General features: G+C 44.4%; 1 protein-coding gene across 1 annotated transcript in view; it reads left to right on the forward strand.

Moving 5' to 3' along the window:
• The first annotated feature begins 22792 nt into the window (after positions 1-22792).
• CCDC170 (coiled-coil domain containing 170) overlaps positions 22793-24522 on the forward strand; it is a 71060-nt gene continuing 69330 nt past the window's right edge. Inside the window, 1 exon segment of the mRNA XM_045009796.1 lies at positions 22793-23014. Within this exon segment, the coding sequence (XP_044865731.1) occupies positions 22871-23014 (144 nt within the window). The 5' untranslated portion in view covers positions 22793-22870.

Raw genomic sequence — 24522 nt, forward strand, 5'->3', positions numbered from 1 at the left:
GCCGCTGACAGAGGCGATTCAGCAGCGCTACACAGCAGCATGCTTTTGCTTTTGCATGACAGCAGAGATGGTTACCAGCCATACTGTACCATCTACCAATCCATAAATTGGTAAAAAGATGATCATGGTTACCAGTCCTTTTGCACTGCACCATCTGTTGCTGTCATAAGTGCCCCTGGCTGCTGTTAGCCAGGGGCGCAAAAGCCAAAATTGGGAATGACTCCCTGAGTCAATCCCTCCTTTTTGGTATCTAAAAATAGAATCAGTCCTGTCTAGAATATGGGCAAGTGTACTAGAGAACCACTATATCATAGAACCAGAGAGCACAGCTGCTCTGTGTCAGATCCAGCAGAAATTATGAGCTGTATGCTATTCACAGGGGGTGCTCCTGCAACAACCCCACTGTTGATTCCATTCTTCCCCCAGCCTTCCTGGGCTACCATAGCATTGTCCCCCCACTTGTGTGATGAAGTAATAAAGAATGCAGGAATAAGACACAGTGACTTGTTAGTGAGAAATGAGTGGAAGGCAGCCTCCAGCTGCTATGATAGTCCAGACAGGACATTAAGAAGTGTGGAGGAGAGGAGCCCAGCATCGCGCTGCTAGTCCAGGGGCAATTTAATCTTTTCTTTACACATGAAGGGTGGGGGCTGATGGAGCTCAGCCCCCTGTTGCTATGATGAGGACGGTTACCAGCCATACTGCACCATCTACCAGGAAAAATTAGGGCCAGGCGCCCTTGATAGACCTAACGGATGCTAGTCGGCATGGTTACCAGTCCTTTTGCACTGCCCCATGTGCCAATAGGCTGATGATGACGATGGATATCAGTCTTACTGCACCATCAGCCACCCATGGCGGGGGCGGGGGGTAGCAAGGATGTTGGTGTTGAGTGCTGCACCATCGCGTCTATCTGCAGCATTCAGTAAAGATAGGGTGACATATAAAAGAGTCAAGAGAGGATTGTTTTCCCTTTCACTTCTGGGGGTGGGTGCGGGGGTGCATAAATTGCCGAGCTATGCCCTGACCCACCGCGGACACTGTTTTTGACCCTAGAAGCATTTGGAGCTCAGCCAAGAATGCAAATGCTTTTCGGATACTGCAGGAACTGTGGGATAGCTTGAGTCCTCCAGTCCATGAGCGTCCATTTGATTCTTTGGCTTTCCGTTACGCTTGTCACGCAGCAGTGCGCTGAGTCCCTGCTATGGCGTCTGTCTGGAGATTTTTTTAAAATGATTTTGAATTTCATCTTCTGTAACGGAGCGCTGATAGAACAGATTTGCCTGCCCTTACTGTGATCACATCCGCATGGTCCATGCTGGAGCTCTTTTTTTATTTTGATTTCGGACTGCTTCGCCACCCGTGCTGATCGGAGCTCCACGCTGGGCAAACAGGAAATATTCAAAAGTTTGCGGGGCTTTTCCTGTCTACCTGGCCACTGCATCCGAGTTCAGATTGCTGTCCAGAGCGGTCAGTGGTGCACTGTGGGATACCGCCCGGAGGCCAATACTGTCGATTTGTGGCCACACTAAACCTAATTCGATATGGTAATACCGATACTAGCGCTACTCCTCTCGTTAGGGAGGAGTACAGAAACCGGTTTAAAGAGCCCTTTATATCGATATAAAGGACCTCTCAGTGTGGACGGGTGTGGTGTTAAATCGGTTTTACGCTCCTAAAACCAGTTTAAACGCCTAGTGTAGACCTCAGATGTTCTTTTTGTGGGGAGTGAGGCCAGTCATGATGTCATTTGCCATCTTTTATATCTTTTTTTTCAACTTGCTAGAAAGATCTTTTGCTGTGACCTGAGTCAAACAGTTCCCCTTGTGTAGTGCTATCTCTGAGAGGTTCCTGTTGTACCCAGTTCCTGGGGTAATCCTTGTGTATTTCCTCAGTGGGCCATCAACATTGTTTTGGCCTTTTTATTGTTGTACCTGAAAGTCTGCTTGTGGGTGTTCCCAACCTCACAATATATTACAGTAGCACATACATAGCAAAACGTCATAACTTTATATATGATAGCACATACAACTTAACAGGATATTAATGTTCAACAGATTAAGACTTTCAGAATAATGAGGAGTCCGGTGGCACCTTAAAGACTAACAGATTTATTTGGGCATAAGCTTTCATGGGTAAAAAACCCACTTCTTCAAATGCATTGAGTGAAAATTACAGAAAGAGGCATAAATATATATATTGGCACATGAAGAGAAGGGAGTTACCTTACAAGTGGAGAACCAATGTTGAAGGCCAATTTAGTTAGGGTGGATGTAGTCCTCTCCCAATAATTGATGAGGAGGTGTCAATATCAAGAGGGGCGAAATTGCTTTTGTAGTGAGCTAACCACTTTTGGTATAGGGTGGTGTTTATGTGACCATCACTTATTTGCACTGTAGTGTCCAGGAAGTGTATCTCTTGTGTCGACTAGTCCAGGCTGAGGTTGATGCTGGGGTAGAAATTGTTGAAGAGAAACTGCTGAGCTACAATTCATTTGCAAACTTAACACCATCAATTTGGGCTTGAATAGGGACGGGGAGTGGCTGGCTCACTACAAAAGCAATTTTCCCCTCTCTTGATATTGATACCTCCTCATCAATTATTGGGAGTGGACCACATCCACCCTGGCTGAATTGGCCTTCAACATTGGTTCTCCACTTGTAAGGTAACTCCCTTCTCTTCATGTGCCAATATATATTTATGCCTGTTTCTGTAATTTTCACTCCATGCATATGAAGAAGTGGGTTTTTTACCCACGAAAGCTTATGCCCAAATAAACCTCTTTTAAGATGCCACCTGCCTCCTCATTTTTGTGGATATAGACTAACATGATACTTTTAGAATGATACTTCACAAGGCATACCTTATACAAAACATAATTATATCATCATGGTGAATATGGGGTGCAGGGTGTCACAACCATGTCTTCCTATATGCTTCTTACAATGCCTTACTCAGTGGGGCCCCAGTTCTGACTGGATCCTCTAGGTGTCACCATAAATAATTATTCACTTGTTTTGACATCTCTTTATTACCTACTGTCATGATTCAGAGTTGAGCTTCCATGATGATCTCTGTCCCATTCTTGTGGTGGGCATTCTTTTCAAGTGATAGACGTTCACCTGTACTTCTCCCAGAGTGGAACTCCACAGTTCACCTTACTTTAGACTGGTTCACGAGGCTACAACATGCCTTGCTCCCACTATACTGCCCCAGTTATATATGGTGCTTGCTGCCTTATACCCCTCATGTAACACCTTTTGCTACCTTTGTTTGTCTAGGTGGAACCCTGAATTTCTTCTACTCTCAGACTGGATCCCAGGGCAGCAGTCCCCTGTTCCAACCACAGTAATACTACAGGTCCAATTGTGCTTGGCACCTGCAATATACTTCCCTTCCAGAATGTATGACTAGCAGCTGATTAAAGAGATTCAAAACAGTTCCTTCCAAACATAGGTACTGTCTACTCAACCAAAGGTTCCGTTATGCTGGCGGTTGGCCAGCTCCCACCAATCATATCTGTGATCTATGGGTGAGGCTAAGATTTTGTCACCGATACTTTTAGTAAACATCATGGACAAATCATGAGCATTAAAGAAAAATTAATGGAAGCCATGACTTTTATTAAAAATATCTGTGAAAAAACAGGGTTCTGTGGGTCCCCACGCAGCCCATAGCGGGGGCCCTTTAACCACAGCGGGGGCAGCTGCAGGGTGGCTGGGAGCTCCCGGGGTCCCCACTGTGGGTTGGGTGTTGGAGCTTCGGGGTCCCCTGCTGCCTGCAGCAGCTGAGAGGGGAGGGAGCCCCCTGCCCTCCCCCACCTGCAGCAGCTGGGGGCAGTGGGGTACCCCTGCCTCCCACAGCTCTGATATTCCCCTGCCACCTGCGGCAGCCAGGAGCTGTGAGGTTCCCCCACGGTTCGGGGCTTCCCCTGCTGCCTGCAGCTCTGGGCTTCCTGTGGCAGCTGGGAGCTGCTGGGTTCCCTCGCCACGAGCAGCATCCAGGAATTGGGGGATTCCCCTGCTGTGGCTGGGAGCTCACTGGCCCCGCAGGCAGTGGGGGACCCTGCAGCTCCTGACCATCACAGGCTGAAGTCATGGAGGTCTCTGGAAGTCATGGATTCTGTGACTTCACAACCTCTGTGACTAAATTATAGCCTTATCTATGGGCAATCACACCACCTCACAAATTAAATGCCTCTCTATTTAGTGATAGCTGAAACAATGGAAAACCATGGCTCAAGAATTAGACTGCGTGCAAGCCTGGAGAATTGCTGGGCCATGTGGTCAAAGCGGATTCCTGGGGGTCCCATAACAATATGCTGGGGTTGGGGGTTTCATTTGATTACAGTTGTGTGTCTGATCAGAAGCAGCAAGAAAGCATACAGAGAAGGCAGTAAGGAAGCCCTAGAGACAGCCAGAATAAAACAGACAGCATGATCCACACAAAAAAGCTGAGAGTGCTTGTGAGAAGAGTGCTGCCTGGAAAGAGACTTGGAACTGTGAGCAAAGAAAGTGTCTCCTACTATTTGATTCCTACTGTGCTCAGGGAAACAGGACAGTGTGTACATGCTTTGTAAATAAACAGGATTGCATCAAAGAAATACCTGACATCATCTATTTCTCCTCCTAATGGAACAACCCCCAAGACAGCTGGTTTTTGTTTTATTTGTTTACTGTTTCCTCTTTAAATTTCATAGTCCTCTTAATTTAGGCATATTTTACCTGCTATGGTGTGTTCTTTCTATTGGCTTTACTCAGACTGGATTTCCACTTTTTTTGAAAGACATCCTTTTAGTTTGAATAAACTTTTGTACCTTGCCCTTTAACCTCATTGTGTTTCTTCTTCCTGTCTTATTTAGGTATTTGCATAACTTCAGCACCAAACTGAAGTATAAGTAGCCTCCATGCTGATTCCAAGGATTTTAACTTAACTTTTGTCTTTATGATTTTTTTAAGTAGCTTTCTCCTTTAAAATCTCTATATATAGATATCCCTTTCAATGTGTTACTATGGTCTAAATCAAGAATAAACTTTTTCTGTTTCAAAACCAGCTTTTCAAACAAGCAACCATCTTGATGAGTGTTGATTTTTTTTTTCTTCTCTGAACTGTCTTGATTTGACTTTTGCCCAACTAATATTTGGGTAGTTGTAATTACCATTAATAGAATTTGTGACCTTCAGTTTCTTACAACTTTGTGCACTCATCAATGTTCTGAACTGGAAACCAGTATCACAATCTCAGTGTTATGTTTGTATTCTGATCATGTAATAGAGAAATCCTACATAATCTAGTCAAATCTTTTTAAAAATTTCTTTAGAAACCATAAAATCTTTTAAGAGCTAATTTCTAGTCTCTACAAACTAGTCTGGATTTTGAGTGTGATTCTTGAACCCCAATGTATTACAGTATTCATTCAATGTCATCCCATCATATTTTAGAACATACTTTAAATGCAATATAAATGTAGTATTTGTTGTATCAGCTAGACTTCTGTCTTTCCTTGTTGTTTCTTGCCAGTGTTCCAATACAAACTGTTAAACGCTAGGTTCAATCCACGGTTACTCTGCTCCAAAAGCAGGTCTGAAAGAATCCTAATGAAAGTTATTTAAATATTTGGATACTATTCTGGATTATAGTTATTAAATATCTCCATGCTGATTGGTACACTAGATAATTTTATTGCAATATAAGAAACATTTTGTAAAATCTTTCCAATGGATATACATTTTTCCACACTATTGAGACATAGCTAGCTTAAAGTTGCAAAACCAAGCTTTGATGCCAAATGAGAGGGGAATGATCTGTACAAACAGGCTGCTAGTACACAAAGTTTTGTCTGTCCTTGTTCTGTCCAACTCTCATGAAAAATAAAACAAACACATTTTCTTAGGTGTTTCATAAAAACAGAGTGGAAAGTCCTTTCAAGCTATATGCAGAATTAGTCCACATCAGCACTTGGATAGGTTACCTCCCAAGAGAACCAGGGTGCTGATGATGTGGTGTTGGTGACTCATTAAGTGGCACTCTTCCTTCTAAGTCAGTACTGAGCAAATGCTCCATTGTGATGATAGGGATTAGTAAACTGCTCAAATTGCAAGTCTTTCAATAGGGACTGAAAACTTGTGATCAGTGAAAAATTTAAGACTTTGCTTAGAATGGGGTTGTTAAACCTGTTGCTTTAGGTAATTGCATTGTCTACTCTAAATTATTCCTGCAGTTTTGAGTGGATGATATTTTATTTCCTGCCCTAAATAGCCATATACTATTGTGCACTGTTACGAGGCTGCCATGTTCCATACAAGTGGCTGTATTTCTATTGCTGGTGAAATTATTCCTCTATACATTGTAAAGCACTTTTTTTTAAAATAAAAGGCATTATGTAAACATGTTTAGTATTGTATTGAAAATACCCCTAAACAGCAGTCCTTTAGCTGAATGAATGCTTCCTTGATATTTTCTCAAAGGAGTCCTAATGAGGTGTCTTCAGATAGAACAATGGTGGCTATGTCATCAGGTCCTGAGGGATGTTGGATAGAAAATATAGAAAAATATCAGGTCTGTAGCTGTGACATGGATTCAGTATTCTCTCCTTTTTTTCCCTTACAGAAAAATCTAGACTTTTGTAGAAATGCTCATTTCTATTTGGTACCCACTTGGCTATTGTTTTTATTAATGAAGAAAATCTGGAAAGATAAAATACACTTCTTAAGGAATGGGTGGAGTCTGGGGCATTCCAAGGATTAGAGGCCTAGGGCTTGGCTACACTAGAGAGTTGCAGCGCTGGTGATGGGTTTACAGCACTGCAACTTACACACTGTCCACACTTGCAAGGCACATACAGCGCTGCATCTCCCTGGCTGCAGCGCTGGCTGTATTCCTGCTCTGCCTCGGGTATAACTATTGCAGCGCTGGTGATGCAGCAATGCTCCGCCATTGTGGCCACCAAAAGCACTGTAATTGGCCTCCAGCAGAATTTTCCCATAATGCTTTTAACTAAAGAACTCTCTTTGTTTTGTTATGATCCCTCTCTTTGTTTTGTTGTGAACTCGGGGCTCCCAGAGCTGCTTATCTAAAAAACAAACACAGCTCCAGTTTGCTGTGAATGAGGCAGGCAGGGGGATGAATGTCTACAGCTAGTGTTTGCTTTAGGAGAGAAACAGCACGGCGGTGAGGTGGGGGGGAAAGGGAGTCCGTCGGAGCAGCTGCTTATCTGGTCTGCAGGCTGTTTGCATTTAAGAGTGAATGAGGCGTCGGGGAAATGGTCAGAATTTGCAAGGCAGGGAGCTGACACAGTGTCGGCTCCAAAAATCCCCTCTCTCTCTCTCTCTCTCCCACGCTCCCTGTCACACTCCACCCCACCCCCCTCTTTTGAAAAGCACGTTGCAGCCACTTGAACACTGGGATAGCTGCCCATAATGCACCACTCCCAACACCGCTGCAAATGCTGCAAATGTGGCCACACTGCAGCGCTGGTAGCTGTCAGTGTGGCCACACTCCAGCACTTTCCCTACACAGCTGTACGAAGACAGCTGTAACTCTCAGCGCTGCACATCTGCAAGTGTAGCCAAGCCCCTAGACTGTTCCTCTAAAATAGCAGCCTTGAGTGAGTATACTAAATCAGTAAAAACGGTTAACCATTGTAGTGGAGCTGATTTTTTTTTTAAATTATGCAAAAATAGAGGTAGCATGTCACCTTTGAGAGAAATCTTCACTGCACTTCATTCCCAGTTCAGTCTGTAAACAAGTATTATTTGTAGGAATTATGACGGTTTGCTGTTCGTCACAGCTACACAACAGTGGACTGATTTTGTTTTCTTTCATTTTTAAATCTGATGTTTTTAGTGTTCACTTTTTTGGATTATCCGCCATCATGCATGCTATTTGTTCGGAGGGCAAGAGAAGGACTGAGATGTTCAGGCTTATTAAGCACATATGTATTCCTGTAAAACATGATAGTATAAGACAAAGGTGTCTGACCTGAAGAGCTTTTCTCTGTGGTTAGTCCATCCCATGGCACATCCTAAGTCCACTCCCAATCAAATTGTTCAACCATATCTATTTGGATTGTACTAACATTTTTGTAAGGCAGGAGGAAATGGCTTACTGGTGTAAGCATCAGGCTGAAAACACTAGAACTGAAATTCTGGCCCTATTGAAAGTCAATGGCAAAACTCAATAGGGCCAGGATTTCACCTTAACACTTCCTGGAAATAACAGATTTAAATCCCCACTATAGTAAATTCTGCACTGCATCCTTCCAAGGCAGATGAATTAAATTTCATGCAGTTCACTGCATAATCTTTAGGATGATACTTTAAATTTAGCTTAATTTAAAGCTTAAAAATACCCTCCCCCCAACCCACACCTTTTTATAAAGCTTAAGGCCAATAGGAATGTTTACACATTTAAAGAAAACAATAAAACTGATCACCCACCCCTAAGGCTGGCCCTATGTCCTAGCCCACAGAACCTTGCTTAGCTAGAGGAAGGGCCTTGCAGCCTAGCAGGTATATTGGGGCCGCCTCTCATCACATCAGCCGAGATTTATGTCAGGATAGGACAGCCTTCCTTAGAATTTGGAGTACAGCAAGCTGATGCTTCAGCCTCGTGAAGGTATCTTTGTCTGTAAGTCTTGGAATTCCTGCTACACCAAAACCAGTTCAAGAGAGACTCTTCCAAGATCCTCTACTATGGTTTGAAATGGATGACTGCAGCTTTAGTAAAGGAACCTGATTTCCTATTAGACAGTCCCGAAGGAGACTCAAGCCCTGGTGAGGATGTTCATCTTTGCTTCCTATCTAACTATTTCACTTAAAGCAGAATATATCTCCTTAGGCAGGGATTCCCAAACTGTTGTTGGCACCTGGTGCTGGTTCCTCTGGTGCTTTCACCAGAAGTTCTTTGGTGCATTCTCAAAGAGAGTTTTTCCTAACTTCTTCAGGATTTCACTGTTCAGGAAACAAAAGAATACATTCATCTATCTGAAACTCTATGTACCATACTCCCTTTTAAATCTCTAAATATAATTTTACTTATTTTATTATTTGTGTTGGAATAGTGCTTAGAGGTCTCAGTCAAGAACTAAGGCTCCATTGTCCAAAAGTAATAAATTGTAGTCCATGTCCCAAATACCTTACAGCCTTGGTTTATAGAACAAAGCGATTTCATATGCTGTTGAAAAAGAAAGCTTTGACCCACAAGAAGAATTAAATAACACCCTCAGTTAAGGCTCCAGCCCAAAAGATGCAGATCGCTTCATGTGAGGTATAGATTGCCTTCAATTCAAAATGAATTGAGGGCCAAGAAAGCACCTTGTTTAGTTACAAGCCTACCTTCCAGTGAACATGTACAAATTATATTAAGATTCACATGACATTCATATTTTTCCTTTCAATTTAAAAACTGGTATCAACCTAAATTATTCCTTTATATCCCATTTTAACCCTATTATCAGTTGAAGAGCTGATCTGAGCATCCCAAACCTGCTATGTGTCTTATTTTCAAAAAGAATGTTTGATGTATAAAATTGATGAGGTATCAGATGTTGCAAGGGTTTGTGTAGTTCCCTCCCAAAGCTGGAAAATCTCAGGGTTTGGATTTTTGTTTTTGTTTAGCTGTGTGTAACAAAAACAAAACTCACTAAATCTTTGATTTAAAATGAAGCTAAAAACAAACTTTTAATGTTTTTATCTCTAATTTAAACCTTCAGTGTTTTCTCTCCCTCCCTCTGTCAGTCTCTCATCTTTCTCTCTCCATTATCACTCCGTTCCCCTCTCCCATGCCCTCTTTCTCACCAAATGCAGGCAATGGATGTGAGCAGGGTGGTAGAGTGAATCTGTGGGTCACTTTCAGTTTGGGTGAGTTGACTGCTCTAGGACTTAAGAGTATTCAAGAACTGGATTTGACAGTTTGAGCCCATCTCCTTTTTAAAATAGCACTAAGGGAGTCTTGAACTATATTCGCCACGTGCACTAACACCGTGTTATGGCCAAATAGAGTTATCACTTCTGTGCAGTGGAAGGATCAATTACTCACTGAGAAGCTTCCTCCTTGGCCTTTGGAATAAAACCAGAATTTTGGCAGATTCCACTTCTCCCTTGCATCTATTTTTGTGAGGACAGCAGGGCAAACTTGAGTATTCAAGAGAGTTAGGAGAGAACTCAGGTTATTGGTACCCTGGTTTGGTGAGTGCTGCTAAACTCAAGAGTCCACAGAAGATTGTAATTTTGTACATTTAGTCAAAGGAACATAGGAATTACCATATTGGATCAGAGTAGTTTGTCCCTGTTGTCTAGCATCCTGACTATAGCAGTGGCCCGTACCAGGTACTTCAGAGGAAGATTCAAGAAACCCTGCATTAGGCAGTATGGAAATAATTCTCAAAGAGAGAGTTTTCCCCCTTAATCTCAGTAAATAGAGGTTGTTTTATGCCCTGAAACATGTCTCCTCTTTCACCACACTACAGGTGTATTAAATCCAGTCCCTCAAGAGGCCGTAGCTTTCTTCCGTCAATCTAGCAATGTCTACGCTGGTGCTTAGGTCATCTTAATAAAATCTCTGTGTGAGTTTTTTTTTTTTTACACCTCTGAGCAAAATAGATAAATTGACCTAAATTTTAGGTGTAGACCAGGCCTCAGCTAGCAGTTTAGTGACCATATTGAAAAGCAAACCAAGTCATCTGGTGAATTTGCAGTGGCCCCTTCTGTTCAAGGGAAGGGGTGTGACCAAACTCAATTGATTGCCAGAGAGTCAGTCTGCAAATAATGGCATGTTATAGTTGAGGCCAAAAATGTTATCATCTGAAAGATAAAATCTAATGAGTTGAATATATTTTTATTGTGTTTCTGGAAAAAGTATTCGCATAAATGAGTCTCCATATACGTTGCTGGTAGAACTCCAATTTGTAATAAATCCACACTGTCTGAATTTTTACTAGTCAGCAAAAACTTTTCTAATCTGTTTGTAACTTCCTGTCAAAACTCTGGCAATCAACTTAAACAAGCAAAAGTGGTCCATCGGAGGAACAAAGGTTTTGGACGCTCTCTTTTTATTAATAAGAGTTATAGTTCCCTTTTACAAAGAAGTTGGCATGCTTTTCAAGAAGTCCAAATCATGTCTAAAAGAGGTCATGCAAATCCCACAATTCCCCCACCACTATGTAATAATTAAAAACAATAATAAAAACAAAAGCCAAACTAATTGTTCATACAATGGGAGCTTGGACCTTGTCCAAATGGAAAGCCGCTTTCTAAATTTCAGAAAAGGGATTATAGGTTTATTTTAGACTTCAGCAAAGTGTTCTTGATTTGAGAAAGGCTTACCAATGGACTTTTATGAGCTGAAAGTCAATTTCTGGTGAAAATGACCTAGAAGTCTAATTGTCTCAGATGATCTTAGTTAAACCTAACTTTTTCCTCCTGTAGCTTGAGATAGAAGTTGGATTCTTCTCCAGTGAGTTCCCTAATATCCTTGATCCATGCTCCTCTTTTTAAATCCATGGGTTATTTTTTAAAACAGCTAAATAAAGAAAGGGGCTTTCTTTTAAAACATGTTTCTGTGAATTCTTTCATTTATTCTAAGTTTGTTTGAGGTCACAAATATCAGTTTGCTTCACCTCTAGATGGTATAGACTTCTGAAACAACCACACAAATTTGAAAAGAGGTTTTTATGGGCGATAAACATGTAAGTGAAATATTTTGAATAAATACATATTTGTTTTCCTTCTTTTGGCTTAGCCAGATAGGTATGACTAACACATCTAGTGCCTAATCATACTGAATTTGGTTGTGTTCCTTTATATAAGAAAGAAAATTGCTGTAGTAGAGGAAAGGGAAGAGAAAAATCTATCAGAGTTGGTCAGAAACACTTTGCCAAAAAAAAGGGAGAATTTCCATTTTGAAATGTGAATATTCAATGACAATCTGTAAACCAGTTGTTGCAGCAAAGAATCCTGTGGCACCTTATAGACTAACAGACGTTTTGCAGCATGAGCTTTCGTGGGTGAATACCCACTTCTTCTTGCATCCGAAGAAGTGGGTATTCACCCACGAAAGCTCATGCTGCAAAACGTCTGTTAGTCTATAAGGTGCCACAGGATTCTTTGCTGCTTCTACAGAACCAGACTAACACGGCTACCCCTCTGATACTTTTCAGTTGTTGACAACCCAATATATGAGACGGTTGAAACTATGATGTTTTTTGACTAAAACATAAACAATTAATTGAAAATTTGACAAAGTTTCATTTTCCTTAAATTTTTTTGCAAGGAATAAAACACCAGCTCTAGTATCAATTTTGTATATATGTACATCTTCAATTTCAATTCGGTACCAGTTCCATTTAGTATACTTTTATAAGTGAAGACAGGTTTGGCATATATGCTTTCTCTACTGATAATGGGGTTATCTAGACTTATCTTATCGCTGTCAAATGAAATATGCTTAAACTCACTAACAACATAAATGAGTCATTTAATGTTACAGAGTGAGTGACCCCAAAAAGAATTTTATTCCAACATAGAGTACAAAAATAAAAACCAGCAGAAACTCCAGTTATGGTAGAATAAGCTTTCTTGATGCTTTTCGAACCAATGAATTTTTGAGTACTAGCATACATATTCTTCCTTTATTCCTCCCACAGCACCAAAGGATGCTGACCCTACTGAACTTTATGTTTTTAGTCCCTTTAAGCTGTAACTTCTACTACTTTGGGGACTCAAATTTTCTGATGGCTGTTCTTGCACTCATAACTGCAGATCTTCTAGCACTTACGCAGGTGAATCCGTATAACTGTCTGTTTAACAGAGGAGGAAGTTGGGGCACAGAAAGTAAAATGACCTGCATAATAAATGAATGATTGAGTGTAAGATGCCTGAGGGTACAATCTGGACTGTTGAACAGCTGTGTCTCTTTAACTCTCTAGCCTGGGGTGCCTTTTACACTGCTGGGCTGTCAGAACAGCCACTCCTGGCCAGTTCATACACAGTCCCTAGCATGTAAAATCACTCCCAGCTAAATTACATGAATGCTCTGACTAGTCACTCATGAATTACATAAATCGGGGTGGCCAACCTGTGGCTCCGGAGCCACATGCAACCCTTCAGAAGTCAATATGTGGCTCCTTGCATAGGCACAGACTCTGGGGCTGGAGCTACAGGCACCAACTTTCCAATGTGCCTGGGGGTGCTCACTGCTCAACCCCTGGCTCTGCCACAGGCCCTTCCCCCAGTCCACCCCTTCCCACCCCCTCCCTCTTCCCTGTCGTGCCATCGCTCCTTCCCCTTTCCTCCAGAGCCTCCTGCATCCCACGAAACAGCTGATCGGGAGGTGCAGGGAGGGAGGAGAAGGTGCTGATTAGCGGGGCTGCCAGTGGGCGGGAGGTGCTGGGAGCGGGGTTGGGGAGCTGATGAGGGGGCTGCTGACATAGTACTGTGGCTCTTTGGCAATGTACCTTGGTAAATTCTGGCTCCTTCTCAGGCTCAGGTTGGCCACCCCTGACATAAATGGTGACACCCACAAATTCCTAGTCCCAGCTTTGTCCCCCAGAGATGTCCATTTTGTATTGCTCAGTCCTCTCCTGAACAATACAAACTCATAGAAAGTCCATGATTTCATCAAAGGAAAATGATATGCACAGGCCTTGTTATCCCAAATGGAGTTTCCCACATACTTTAATTCAAACACATTGGTTAAAATAAAACAAGATAAGTTTATTAACTACAGAAAGATAGATTTTTAAGTGATTGCAAGTAATGATGCATAAGAGTCAGAACTGATTACAAAGCAAATAAAAAGGGAAAAAAGCACAAGCGAATATCTAATTTAACAAGCTAAGTGAACTGAAAAGCAAAAAGATTTTGTTTCACCATATGTTTACAGCTGTCTGTACTGGCTGAAAAGCCTTCCAGCCGGGACCACTCCTCCCCCAGTTCAATGGTGCTTCTTTGTTTTTACAGAATTGTAGTTGCCATGAGTAAAGATGCAGGGGGAGAGAGGTGATTTGGAGGCCACTCACTCTCATTCTTATACCCCTCTCCCCTCTTTGAGGATTACCCCAGCTGGATTGCAGGTGACAAGCAGTCTCCTGTAGATGTAAGGTTTGAATTGTCCCTGTGATGAAATGTAAATTTCTTATTTATGCCTTCCCCCTGCTGGAGAGTTGCCGCTTAAACAGATGATGGTCTTTTAACACAAGGCTGGGTGTTGGTCTGTCCTTTGTGTCTGAGAAATTAGTTTTGGCCATCTTTTCTTAAACTTGGATCACGTTACAGCTATGTGATACAGTAGAATCTTATAATGTTGATAACACATATTTTACCAGGACAATAATGTTCAGTGGATTATGAGTTTTCAATCACAAGGCACTCTTTGCACAAAATTTATCATAGTCACATAGTGGCACAGACTGTCACACTAGAACTCATGTCTTCTGACTCCCAGGCCAGGGCTCTGTCCACTGAACCATGCAGTCTCACTGGGATCATTGGAGAAACTCTGATATGTCTATGATCATTTATGTAGTCTCTAATTTTAGAAAGTACAAATATGAACAGATTTTGAAGGCAGATGCAGCTATCATCACATCCCCATGCATGAAATTTTGGTTTTTAATATTTTAAATTTCTGATATCCTGTAACCAGTTTTCTTTCCCTCCATCTTCATCCCCCCAAGTCTATTTTCATTTGGATCATATTTCATATTTTGATCTTTTGTAATAGAGTACAAAAATTAGTGTAATCCTATTGTCATGGTGCCTGGAGTGGCTCACAGCTGTGTGCGCCAAACTCAGATCAGACTGTTAGAAACCAGAGCAAACACCCCAGACTGGTTGTATATTCTCTCATTAGATTTCACCAAGCATGAAACAAAAGTGTACTCCTGGATCACTATATTAGTTTTCCCATGGAGTCACAGACAATCCACTTATGCTCTCTAGCTTCTCTTTACCACCCAGATAAACTGGACTTTGTGATATAAAATGTTATTAAAAACAAAATCACATACAGTAGGTTCTTCCAACTCTGAAGGATCGGTCACTTACCCCAGGTCACTCAGGAGCTTACCAAAAACAACGCTGTAGCTAATTCCTTCAGTAAACTAAAACTAAAGATTTATTAGCTAAGAAAAGAAATGAGTTATTGAGAGGTTAAAGCAGATAAAATACATTACAGTTGGGTCAGGGTTTATAGTCCAAATGATAGCAGAGATGTAGTAGTCTGCCAGTCTCTTAGAGTCTCTTCAAAAGTTCCTCAGGGCTTCCCAAAAACGGCTTTTTGGGGAACCTCTGTCTGTTATCTGGAATACCCCCTGATAGCACTGAGATGAATCAGATAAGAATTGCTCAAAGGCTCCAGTATTTTATAGATCTTGTTCACAGGAAGGCAAGCTGACAGGGATGTTCATCCCAGCATGGGCTCTGACGGGTAGCTAATGCAGACAGGGCTTCCATTGTTGCTTTGAAGTTAGCATATTGAGTCTTTGACTGGGATCACCACATCAAGGACTACTTGCTTTGAAATTAACATTCTAATTCCTATGCATACACAAGTAATTTGGTTACAATGATATAATACAATTGCCAGTTACTCATTACAATAGAAATAGATAATTTAAAGCAATAAAGTTAACATTCATTTGGTTTTCAGGAAGTTCACATATCAAGCAAATTCTCGTCTTAATGCTAACACATATCGCTGATCTAGGGCTAATTAAGCATATGGAGTATATATACACAATGCAAATCAACAAGTTACAGATACATGAAGACAATAGCGGTAACATTACTTTGAACTATTCCAACAGATGTGGCTTGACTCCACTACAATGCCTCTTGGCATTCTTTTGCTTCCTATCAGCACCACACCTATTAAATGAGTTTTGTTTCTGAGGTGCTGCTCCAGTGCTGTTGGGGAAGGAGGGACTGAGTTCATTATACAAGTAGTATGTATTGTGCTTTAAAGCAGCACTTAAGGCTGATACCATTAATGGTTTGATACAATTAATCTCTCATGAGCGCTGAAAACATGAGACCCTGCAATTATCTATCTTCAGTATTTGCATAATACTTTACATTCTCACAGTGTTGTACAAACATTAACAAATGAAAACATCCCTATGGCCTTGTCTAGACTATTACTACTAAATACTAATGTATTTTTGAAAGTTGTATTAGCTAACATGATTTCCTTATGTAGATGGGACTCATAATTACCATTAGCCCGATTTTAGACATAGGGAAAGTGAGACACTGAGAGCGAAATTTTGCTCTCAGTTAAACTGGTAAATCTGAAGTAATTCAAGTGACTTAAATTCACTTACCTCTGTATAATCAAGGCAGAACTTAGGTCAAAGATGTGACATGCCAAAAGTTGCACAGTAGTTAAGCCAGTATATAGAACTCAAGAATTCTTAGCTTCTAGTCTAGTGAGCAGACCATTAGACCACAGTGCCATGCCATAGAATACTATGTATTTATTTTATATTCACTGTACATTTGTCTTGTACTGGCCCTACTTGTTGTATTTTCTTCCCTCTGTTCTTCCTTTTTTTCCTCTAAATCTTGCTCTTTCCATTTATTTTTTCTTTCTTTCAGTTTAGGAACACTGTCAGTCTATGAAAAATTATTAGTAGGTGGGGGCACAATTGCACAGAAACTGTTTTCTTGCCATGGGAGCCCCAACAGCAATTTCAAGTGGATAGGTACCAGAAATTTCACAGTGTAGCTGCCAGTGTAGAGGAAAGTACATCTGTGCAGAAGCATAATTTTAGTCAAAATGCTACTTTTTTTGTAATAAATCAAATATGTTAATCTAGATTTATGCCATTTTAACTGAGAGAAGAATTTGGCTCAGAGAGATTCAGTGCAGTTGGAACTTGTTACTGGGTTCCTGTGTTGTACCCTGTCCCCTAGATGTGGCCTTGTCTACACTAGACTGTTTTGCTAAAAATGTCCCATCATTATTACCATCAGTTCAGCTCCACTCAGGGTAGCAATGACAGGAGTTTTAGTTTAGACAATCCCGCAGATGGCCGATTACATTTTTAGCACTGCATCAACTAGCTCTGTTGGCTAGACAAAATGGTATTTAAAATGCTGGTGGCCACATGGAAGTCTGTCTATATTAGCACAGATGGTACTAATGATGGAGCTGAACTGATGGCAGAATGATAGTACAGTACTGGGGTGGGGAAAGGGAAGCAGCCTATTATAGACAAAGTAATGTCTGGTGAATGCACATCAAACAACTCCTGCTAAGACTTCCTTGTGCTCCACCTTCAGTTTAACAGTACAGTTCCTAAGAATCTGTAAATAGAGACGTGATACTTTAAAGCTCTGCTATAATAGGTGAGCTATAGCACTTATTCCTTAAGTTTATACCCTGTAAATATTACATGCAAATCAGAGCCCACTTTCTTTAGAGGTTGAAGTAAAGTTGGAGTAGTCTTTGACTTGAAAATTTAAAAGGGAGATGTCACAGGGTGATGGGCCCCTTTAAGAGGGAGTGGGGTGCAGTGCACCTGAGTCTGTGTATCTAGAGCAAAAACTACTAGAGAGAGGTTCTGTTTCAGTGGCAAGAAGCAGTCCAAACAGATCTAGGCTGTCCTCATGCAGTTCCTAAAACAGGAACACAAACTGTGGGAGGTGCAGTTGGAGCTGCCAAGGCGACTGTCCATATTGGATGGGCAGCGGAGGAGCCTTTCAGAGAGCATGAGAAAAGAATCATTCACTGGGTGAAGAAAAGAGATTTGGGGACTCCATAGTGCCCAGAGAATAGTATGGCTGTGGGGACGCTGGACAGTCCGAGGTCTGGAAAGGAGCTGTGTGAAGTCAGAGGTGGGTCAAAGGAAACTGAGGATGTCTTGACAGAAATGAAAACTCTTTGAGAGAGACTGGCTTGCAGATGGCCTGCTAGAGAAAAAGCAAGAGGCTAAAGACAGGATCAGGTTGGATTTCCTAGTAGAGTTTTTGGAAGACAAGAAGGTGTGGCTTCATTTGTGGATGGACGACACCCAAGAAGAAAGGGATACAGGGAAGAAGACAGTACCCAGAGGATGTTCTGTGTTCCTCCGTCCACACTTCAGGCAGAAAGACCCTGTACTAAGCAGGGTACAGTCTTGAGAGGAGTGTATGTGATGGGGTGTAAACCCCATATATGCACCAGAAGTGTTAAGGGAGGCCTGACAGTGTAATGTCTCTGATTGCACCTGGGGAGGGTATGGTCAGGTGAAGGAGATGGACTTAAAAGAGGAGAGAGGAGGACAATTGGGAGAGGAAAACTAGGGGATGGGACCTAGTGAGTTTCCTTTCTCTAGGAAGGGGTCTGATAGAAGGCCAAGCATATGTCTACATTTGAGCTGGGATTTACCTGCGCTAGGTGTGCTCAAGCTAGCACCTAAAAATAGCAGTGTGTCAGTGCCAGCACAGGCAGCAGCTTGGGTTAGCCACCCAAGTAAATACCACGGGGATCAGGTGGGATTGTACTCAGGCAGATAGACTGAGGAGCGGACTGTGCCTCTGCGGACTCCTGCTATTTTTAGGCACTAGCTTGAGCATAGCTAGCATGGGCATGTCTATGAAAGCTGGGAATCTCACATCCCCGCTGAAATGTAGACACACCCTAAGAAGGCTGGAAGGGTAGAGAAGCTGGCAGTCTGCTCCAGAGGAGTGCCTGAAATCTGGGGGACAATGGCCTTTCTGAAACCCTGGGAAGGTGGAGAACTGTGCTAGCTCTAGACCATAGGATAGAGTGAGATATAGGAGCTTGATAGGGTTGCCAGTTTTCCTGGAGATTTCGTCACATGACAATCTTTAATTAAAGATTAATTCCTGGAGACTCAAGGACAATCCTGGAGGGCTGGCAACCCTAGAGCCTGAGGACCTATGTGAGGATATTGCATCCTAACTGAGGCTCACCTGTGAAGGAGAGCAGTGACCAACTGGACTTGGTTGGGCTGAAGACTTAGTTGTCTTTATATTTATGTTGGATGTGTAGGGACTCTGTGACTGAGAAAGGGGAAGACTCTTGAATTGTCTTGGCTGCAGGGTCAGGCCGCTTCTACAGCAGAAATAGGCTGAAGAACACAAGAGCGAAACTGACACAGCTGCAACAATGCCATAATCAGCATGAGGGGCCATGCCGTAGGGACACCACTTTGCTATAAAATCACTGTTGGTTTTATTAAGGGCCTTTCATTTTTCTTTTACTTTTTAAGCCCAGGATCTGTCAGGGCTTCTGGTTAAAAGAGGAGAGAGCTTTGGTATTCCTGGTTGCAGTCTAGTGATGCTACTTAGTAGTGCTGGCATCATGTTATCCAGAAGAAGGGTTACCTACAGTAACTCTTGTTCCCAACTGTACTGCCTGCACAGAGCCATGCTGTAGGAGTCCTGTTCCTTCATACACAACCAAAGAACCATTTTAAAGAAGAAGTAGTAGATTCCTCAATTCCAATTATTGAAATGGAGAGCATAGTCAATCCCACATCCAATAACAGATCCTGCATTTTTTTCTACTTCCAGGAACTCTGTTTCCAGCTGGATTCCAATGCAGAGAATCAGTTGTGTAGGGGGCAATGTAGTTGGAGAACAGGAGTTACTATAGGTCAGGGTGGGCAAATGTTTTGGTCTGAGGGCCACATCTGGGTATGGAAATTGTATGGCAGGCCATGAATGCTCACGATATTGGGGGTTGGGGTGTGGAGGGGAAGGGGGGGGGCTCTGGCTGGGAATGAGGGGTTGGAGGTGTAGGAGGGTGCTCTGGGCTGGGACTGAGGGGTTTGGAGGGTGGGAGGGGGATCAGGGCTGGGGCAGGGGGTTGGGGCATGGAAGGGGGTCAGGGGTGCAGTCTCTGGGTGGCGCTTACCTCAAGTAGCTCCCGGAAGCAGCGGCATGTCCCCCCACTGGCTCCTATGCAGAGGCATGGCCAGGCATCTCTGTGCCCTGCCCCGTCTGCAGGCACTGCCCCTGCAGCTCCCATTGGCCATGGTTCTCGGCCAATAGGAGCTGTGGGGGTGGCACTTGGGGCGGGGGCAGCGTGCGGAGTCCCTTGGCTGCCTCTGCACCCTATGAGCCAGAGGGGGGACATGCTGCTGCTTCCGGATCCACATAGAGTCATGGCACATGTGGAGCAGGGGCAAGCCCCCGACCCCGCTCCCTGACTGGAGCAGTGCAAGCCCCAGATCCCAGGAGCTGGATGGCTGGATTAAAACGTCTGAAGGGCCAGATGCAGCCCCCAGGCCGTAGTTTGCCCACCCTTGCTATAGGTGAATTAATCACCTTTTCTCCTTCCTAACAGTACCTCCATAGTGCCCTACTACAGGACACTAGCTTGTGGTGACGTCACTGAGGAGCCCTGCTAGCTGAACAATGATTGAAGCACTCCTCTCCCAAACTCATGGGTTAATTTTAAGAAAAGACTAGGGTGGCACTCTTGCATGGCAACTTTTTCCCATGTTGTTGTAGTCATAGCTGCAATATGAAAGTGATAAATGATCAGGAGGACCATCAATTTCACAATGCACTTGCCAATAGGGAAGAAAGCATGTCTGTACAGAAGCATAATCTTATTTAAATTTTACCTTAACTGTTGGCATCTATCCTGAATTTTCTGGGCAGCACTAATTTTATCAGGATCATCTCCTACACACACATTGTTTTAACTTGCTAATCTCAGGAACTGTCATGGTTCCTGGTAAAATAGAGCTTTGCTATTGCTGGCACTAGCACTCTGATGTCAGTTCCGTAGCCAGCCAAAACCATGATAAAATGCAATTCTTGCCACAATATAACCTAATTTCCTCTGTTCCAGTGTAGACAGAGATGAACTACACAACCATACTCTAAACCAGTGGTTTTCACTTTTTCCACCTGGGACCCAAAAGACACCCAAACAAAGGATTGTAGGATTTGGATAATGACAAGAAACGAGAGATGGTGGTGGTGAATAGCGCTCAGTTTGGATCACTGGTCAGAGTGGGGTTTAATGCTTGCATCTGGGTATGTCTGTCTTATCTTCCCTGAGCTATAAACATCCTTTTTCATGTATTTAAATGAAAGCCGGGATTTTCATGAGAGACAAGATGGGTGAGGTAATATCTTTCACTGGATCAACTTCTGTTGGTAAGAGAGACGAACTCTCACATTTACACATAGCTCTTCTTTAGGCCACGGACCATTTGAATCCAAGAGCTGGGCCTTGTGAATCACCACCATTACACAGCTCCCAGTACAATCAGAGGAGCTGTCAACACAGTGGTCTTGAAGGAGCCGAGACAAAGCCGTGTTTACGGATTAAGGGCACCTGAGGCCAAAAAAGCAACCATTAAATCGTCTAGCTCCATGTTTCTTAAATGCAGCCACCAGGGGGCTTTTCTTGAGGACACAGCCTCCTGGGTGGTGATGGGGTAGGGAGGGGCCAAGCAGTGGCTCCTTCCCTAGGGCTGCCAGCAGTGGTTGGGCGCTGGCTACCTCTGGAAATAGAAAAGTTGGAGGAGCAGACAGCCGGTGTGTTCCTCATCTTCCCAGGGGTGGTGGGATCAGGGCCGGTGCAACCCATTAGGTGACCTAGGCGGTTGCCTAGGGTGCTAGCATTTGTGGGGTGGCATTTTGGGTCCTTCGGCGGCGATCGCGGTGGCCGTATCTTTGGCCGGCCCGGTCATCATTGGCATTCAGGCGGAGAGACCTGGGGCAGGGGGGTGTGGGGAGGGCCACCTGCAGCAAGGGGGGGGCGGGCACGCAGGGGAACTGCTCCCCGCCCCAGCTCACCTCTACTCCGCCTCCTCCCCTGAGCACACCACCCCGCTCTGCTTCTCTCCCTCCCAGGCTTGCGGTGCCAAACAGCTGATTGGTGCCACAAGCCTGGGAGGCGGGAGAAGTGTAGAGGTGACAGCGTGCTCGGGGAGGAGGCGGAGCAGAGGTGAGCTGGGGCGGGGAGCTGCGGCACGGCTCCCTGGGCCACGGGGAGCTGCCGTGAGGGGTGGGACGCCTCAGGGCAGAGGCGGAGAGCTGCCACAGGGCTCGGGCGGGGGGGGGGCAAGGTGAAAGTTTTGCCTAGGGCGCGAACCATCCTTGCACCTTCCCTGAGTGAGATTGGACTTCAGCCCTGGGGTGGTGCATGGCAGGCTACACTCACAGGGCTTTGGGCGCCATTCCCTGGCTGTTAGGTGATGTGCTGTGGCTCCCAGCTCACCCTCCCCAATCACCCCGACCCCTGCTGCCTTCCCTAATGCCCCATTGCCTCCATAACCAGCTCCTCATCCAGGGCTTAATTTGTCCCCAGGCTTGCTAGGACTGAGTAAGTCTGCTGTGAAATAAGAAAAAACAATAAGAAAAAAGACATGAACGTACAAATCACCTTCTGTTTCTATTCTGCTTAGATCCAGTAAAGAAGGCAACTGTACATTATTTTTATTACTGAGTGCAAAAAACCCTTCATAAGTAAATCTCAGTGATTTAGCTAGCAAAGCATAATGGTTTCGAGGTGTATCTGTGCATATTTATTTGTTTTTCCTAAAGTAAATTAACTATTTTAGGAAAATTTGTCAGTGCAGCCACCAAAAAATGTGTTGTGCGAACCCCTGGTGGCGCCTGGCGGGGGCGCTGCTGCCCCGGTGCCCACCCCGGAACCCAGAGCGGGGCCTGCACCCGCCCCTGAGGCCGCGCGGGCCGGGGAGAGCCCAGCCTCAGCCACGACGACAGGGCCACGCGATTTGGACAAGTCTCGCGACAGCTGAGGAAGCCCCGCCTCCTCAGTGTACGCGTCGCCATGGCGACCGCGCCCCGGGTAACGTTGTGCGCCGCAGGCTGGGGCGCGAGGAGCGAGCAGCAGGGAAGATTTGAATGGAACGTTCCGGCGCAGAGCCCCGGGGAACATGAGCAGCAACAGCCTCAGCAGCAGCAGCAGCGACGGCAGCTCGCGCGCGGGGTCCGCTTGCTCCCGGCTCATTGACGTGACCAGCAACGCGGCGCTGCTGCCCGCCCCCTGCCCCGCGGCTGCAGCGCCCCCCGCCGCTGAGGTACCGAGCCGCGTCCCTGTCCGGTTTGCACGGACTGCGGGGCAGAGCCGGGCTTGGATGCAGCGTCCCCCCGTCTCCTGTTCCTATCAGGCTGCGCTGCCTGGGACCAGGACCTTGCTCTTCTCTGGGCTCAGCGTCCTCCTGCAGCCCTGCGCCGGGATCTCACTGCTCTGTGGGGTCCTAAGGCAGGCCAGGGGAACGTTTCTTAGGCAGGCTCTATGTGTGTGGGGGCGGGACGGACTGAGCAACGGAACTCTCCCCCCTAGTTCCCTGGCCCCGGCCCGCTGCAGAACCCCGTGGCACCTCCCGGGAGCTTGGCTGCCTAGTTCCAGGGTGGAGGAGTTTATGGACAGTTGTAGAGTCACACTGTGAGTCAGAAGAAACACCCCTAAAGAGTAACAGTGGTTCAGAGAACAAGAGGTGGGAAAGGGCTGTAGGGAGCCATCGCTAGGGCCAGGGAGCTGGGCTTTGACTGCAGGGGCCTGGGGCCCCGGAGGTATCCAGGTGCTCTGCTGCTAATTAGTGCACTCTAGCACCCCAGGCTTGCTCCCAATTGCTGTGTCTCCCCCAGGTGGTGTGTTACTACAGTGACAGAAAAGCTGTGCCTCTGCTATGGGACTGTGCTGGCCTAGCGATGCCAGTAGAGTCACCATAGTGTAAATGTAGTCAGAATCACAGCTGCTTCACCAGAGGAAGCAGCTGCTTCTCATGGTGGGGAGGCACAAATATGGGCTGGGGAGCAGAACCAAAGGCCAGGGCTGAGCAGTAGAACTCCTGGCTGACTCTGGCATCTGCCACATACTGGTCCTCAGCCTCACTGTAGACTCCCAATGAGCATCCCAACCTCCTCCTCATTTTAACTAACACTTTACTAATCCAGCACCTTTTATCACAATATTTACTTAAAAATTTTAAATAACCCTGCGCCCCTCCAAAAATTAAAAAAGGCATCAACCTGCATTTCATTGTAATTTTATGTTCCTTTCAAATATTTTTCTGTATTTGCTGTATGCAGCTGTGACACCCAAGTTTTAACCCTTACTCTAGTAAGGATGAGTATACTCACTCTGTTGAAGACCTGCTACCCCTTCATTGCCTGTGCCATTTCTGAAAAACGTTCCCCATCGTGACTCTTATGATGTGTGCTCCCACCTATGCCACCAATTTCAAGGAGTGGCTTTTTGGCCTCTCGAAGATCTGTGGGTTTAAGAGGTGTAACAACAAATGCATGTCTAGATGGTTTCCTACAGAATGGAGGTGAGAGAGATTGAAGATCTTCTGTACACACTACTAACACTATACTCCTTGCAGATGATTGACCTTGCCTAGTTTATCTCATGGTAAAATTACAATGTCCCCTCTCCACTGGGATTTTACAGTGCGGTTGCTAATGCATATTAATTATCATGTGGCAAAACACACCCTTTTTTAGCAGTGGAGACAAAGCCTTAGACAAGAACATGCAATCCAGCTCACTAACAGCTGATAGAAACCCTACCTGTTTTAGT

Source organism: Mauremys mutica, chromosome 3, assembly GCF_020497125.1.
Source record: "Mauremys mutica isolate MM-2020 ecotype Southern chromosome 3, ASM2049712v1, whole genome shotgun sequence".
In the NCBI taxonomy this organism is placed as follows: Eukaryota; Metazoa; Chordata; order Testudines; family Geoemydidae; genus Mauremys; species Mauremys mutica.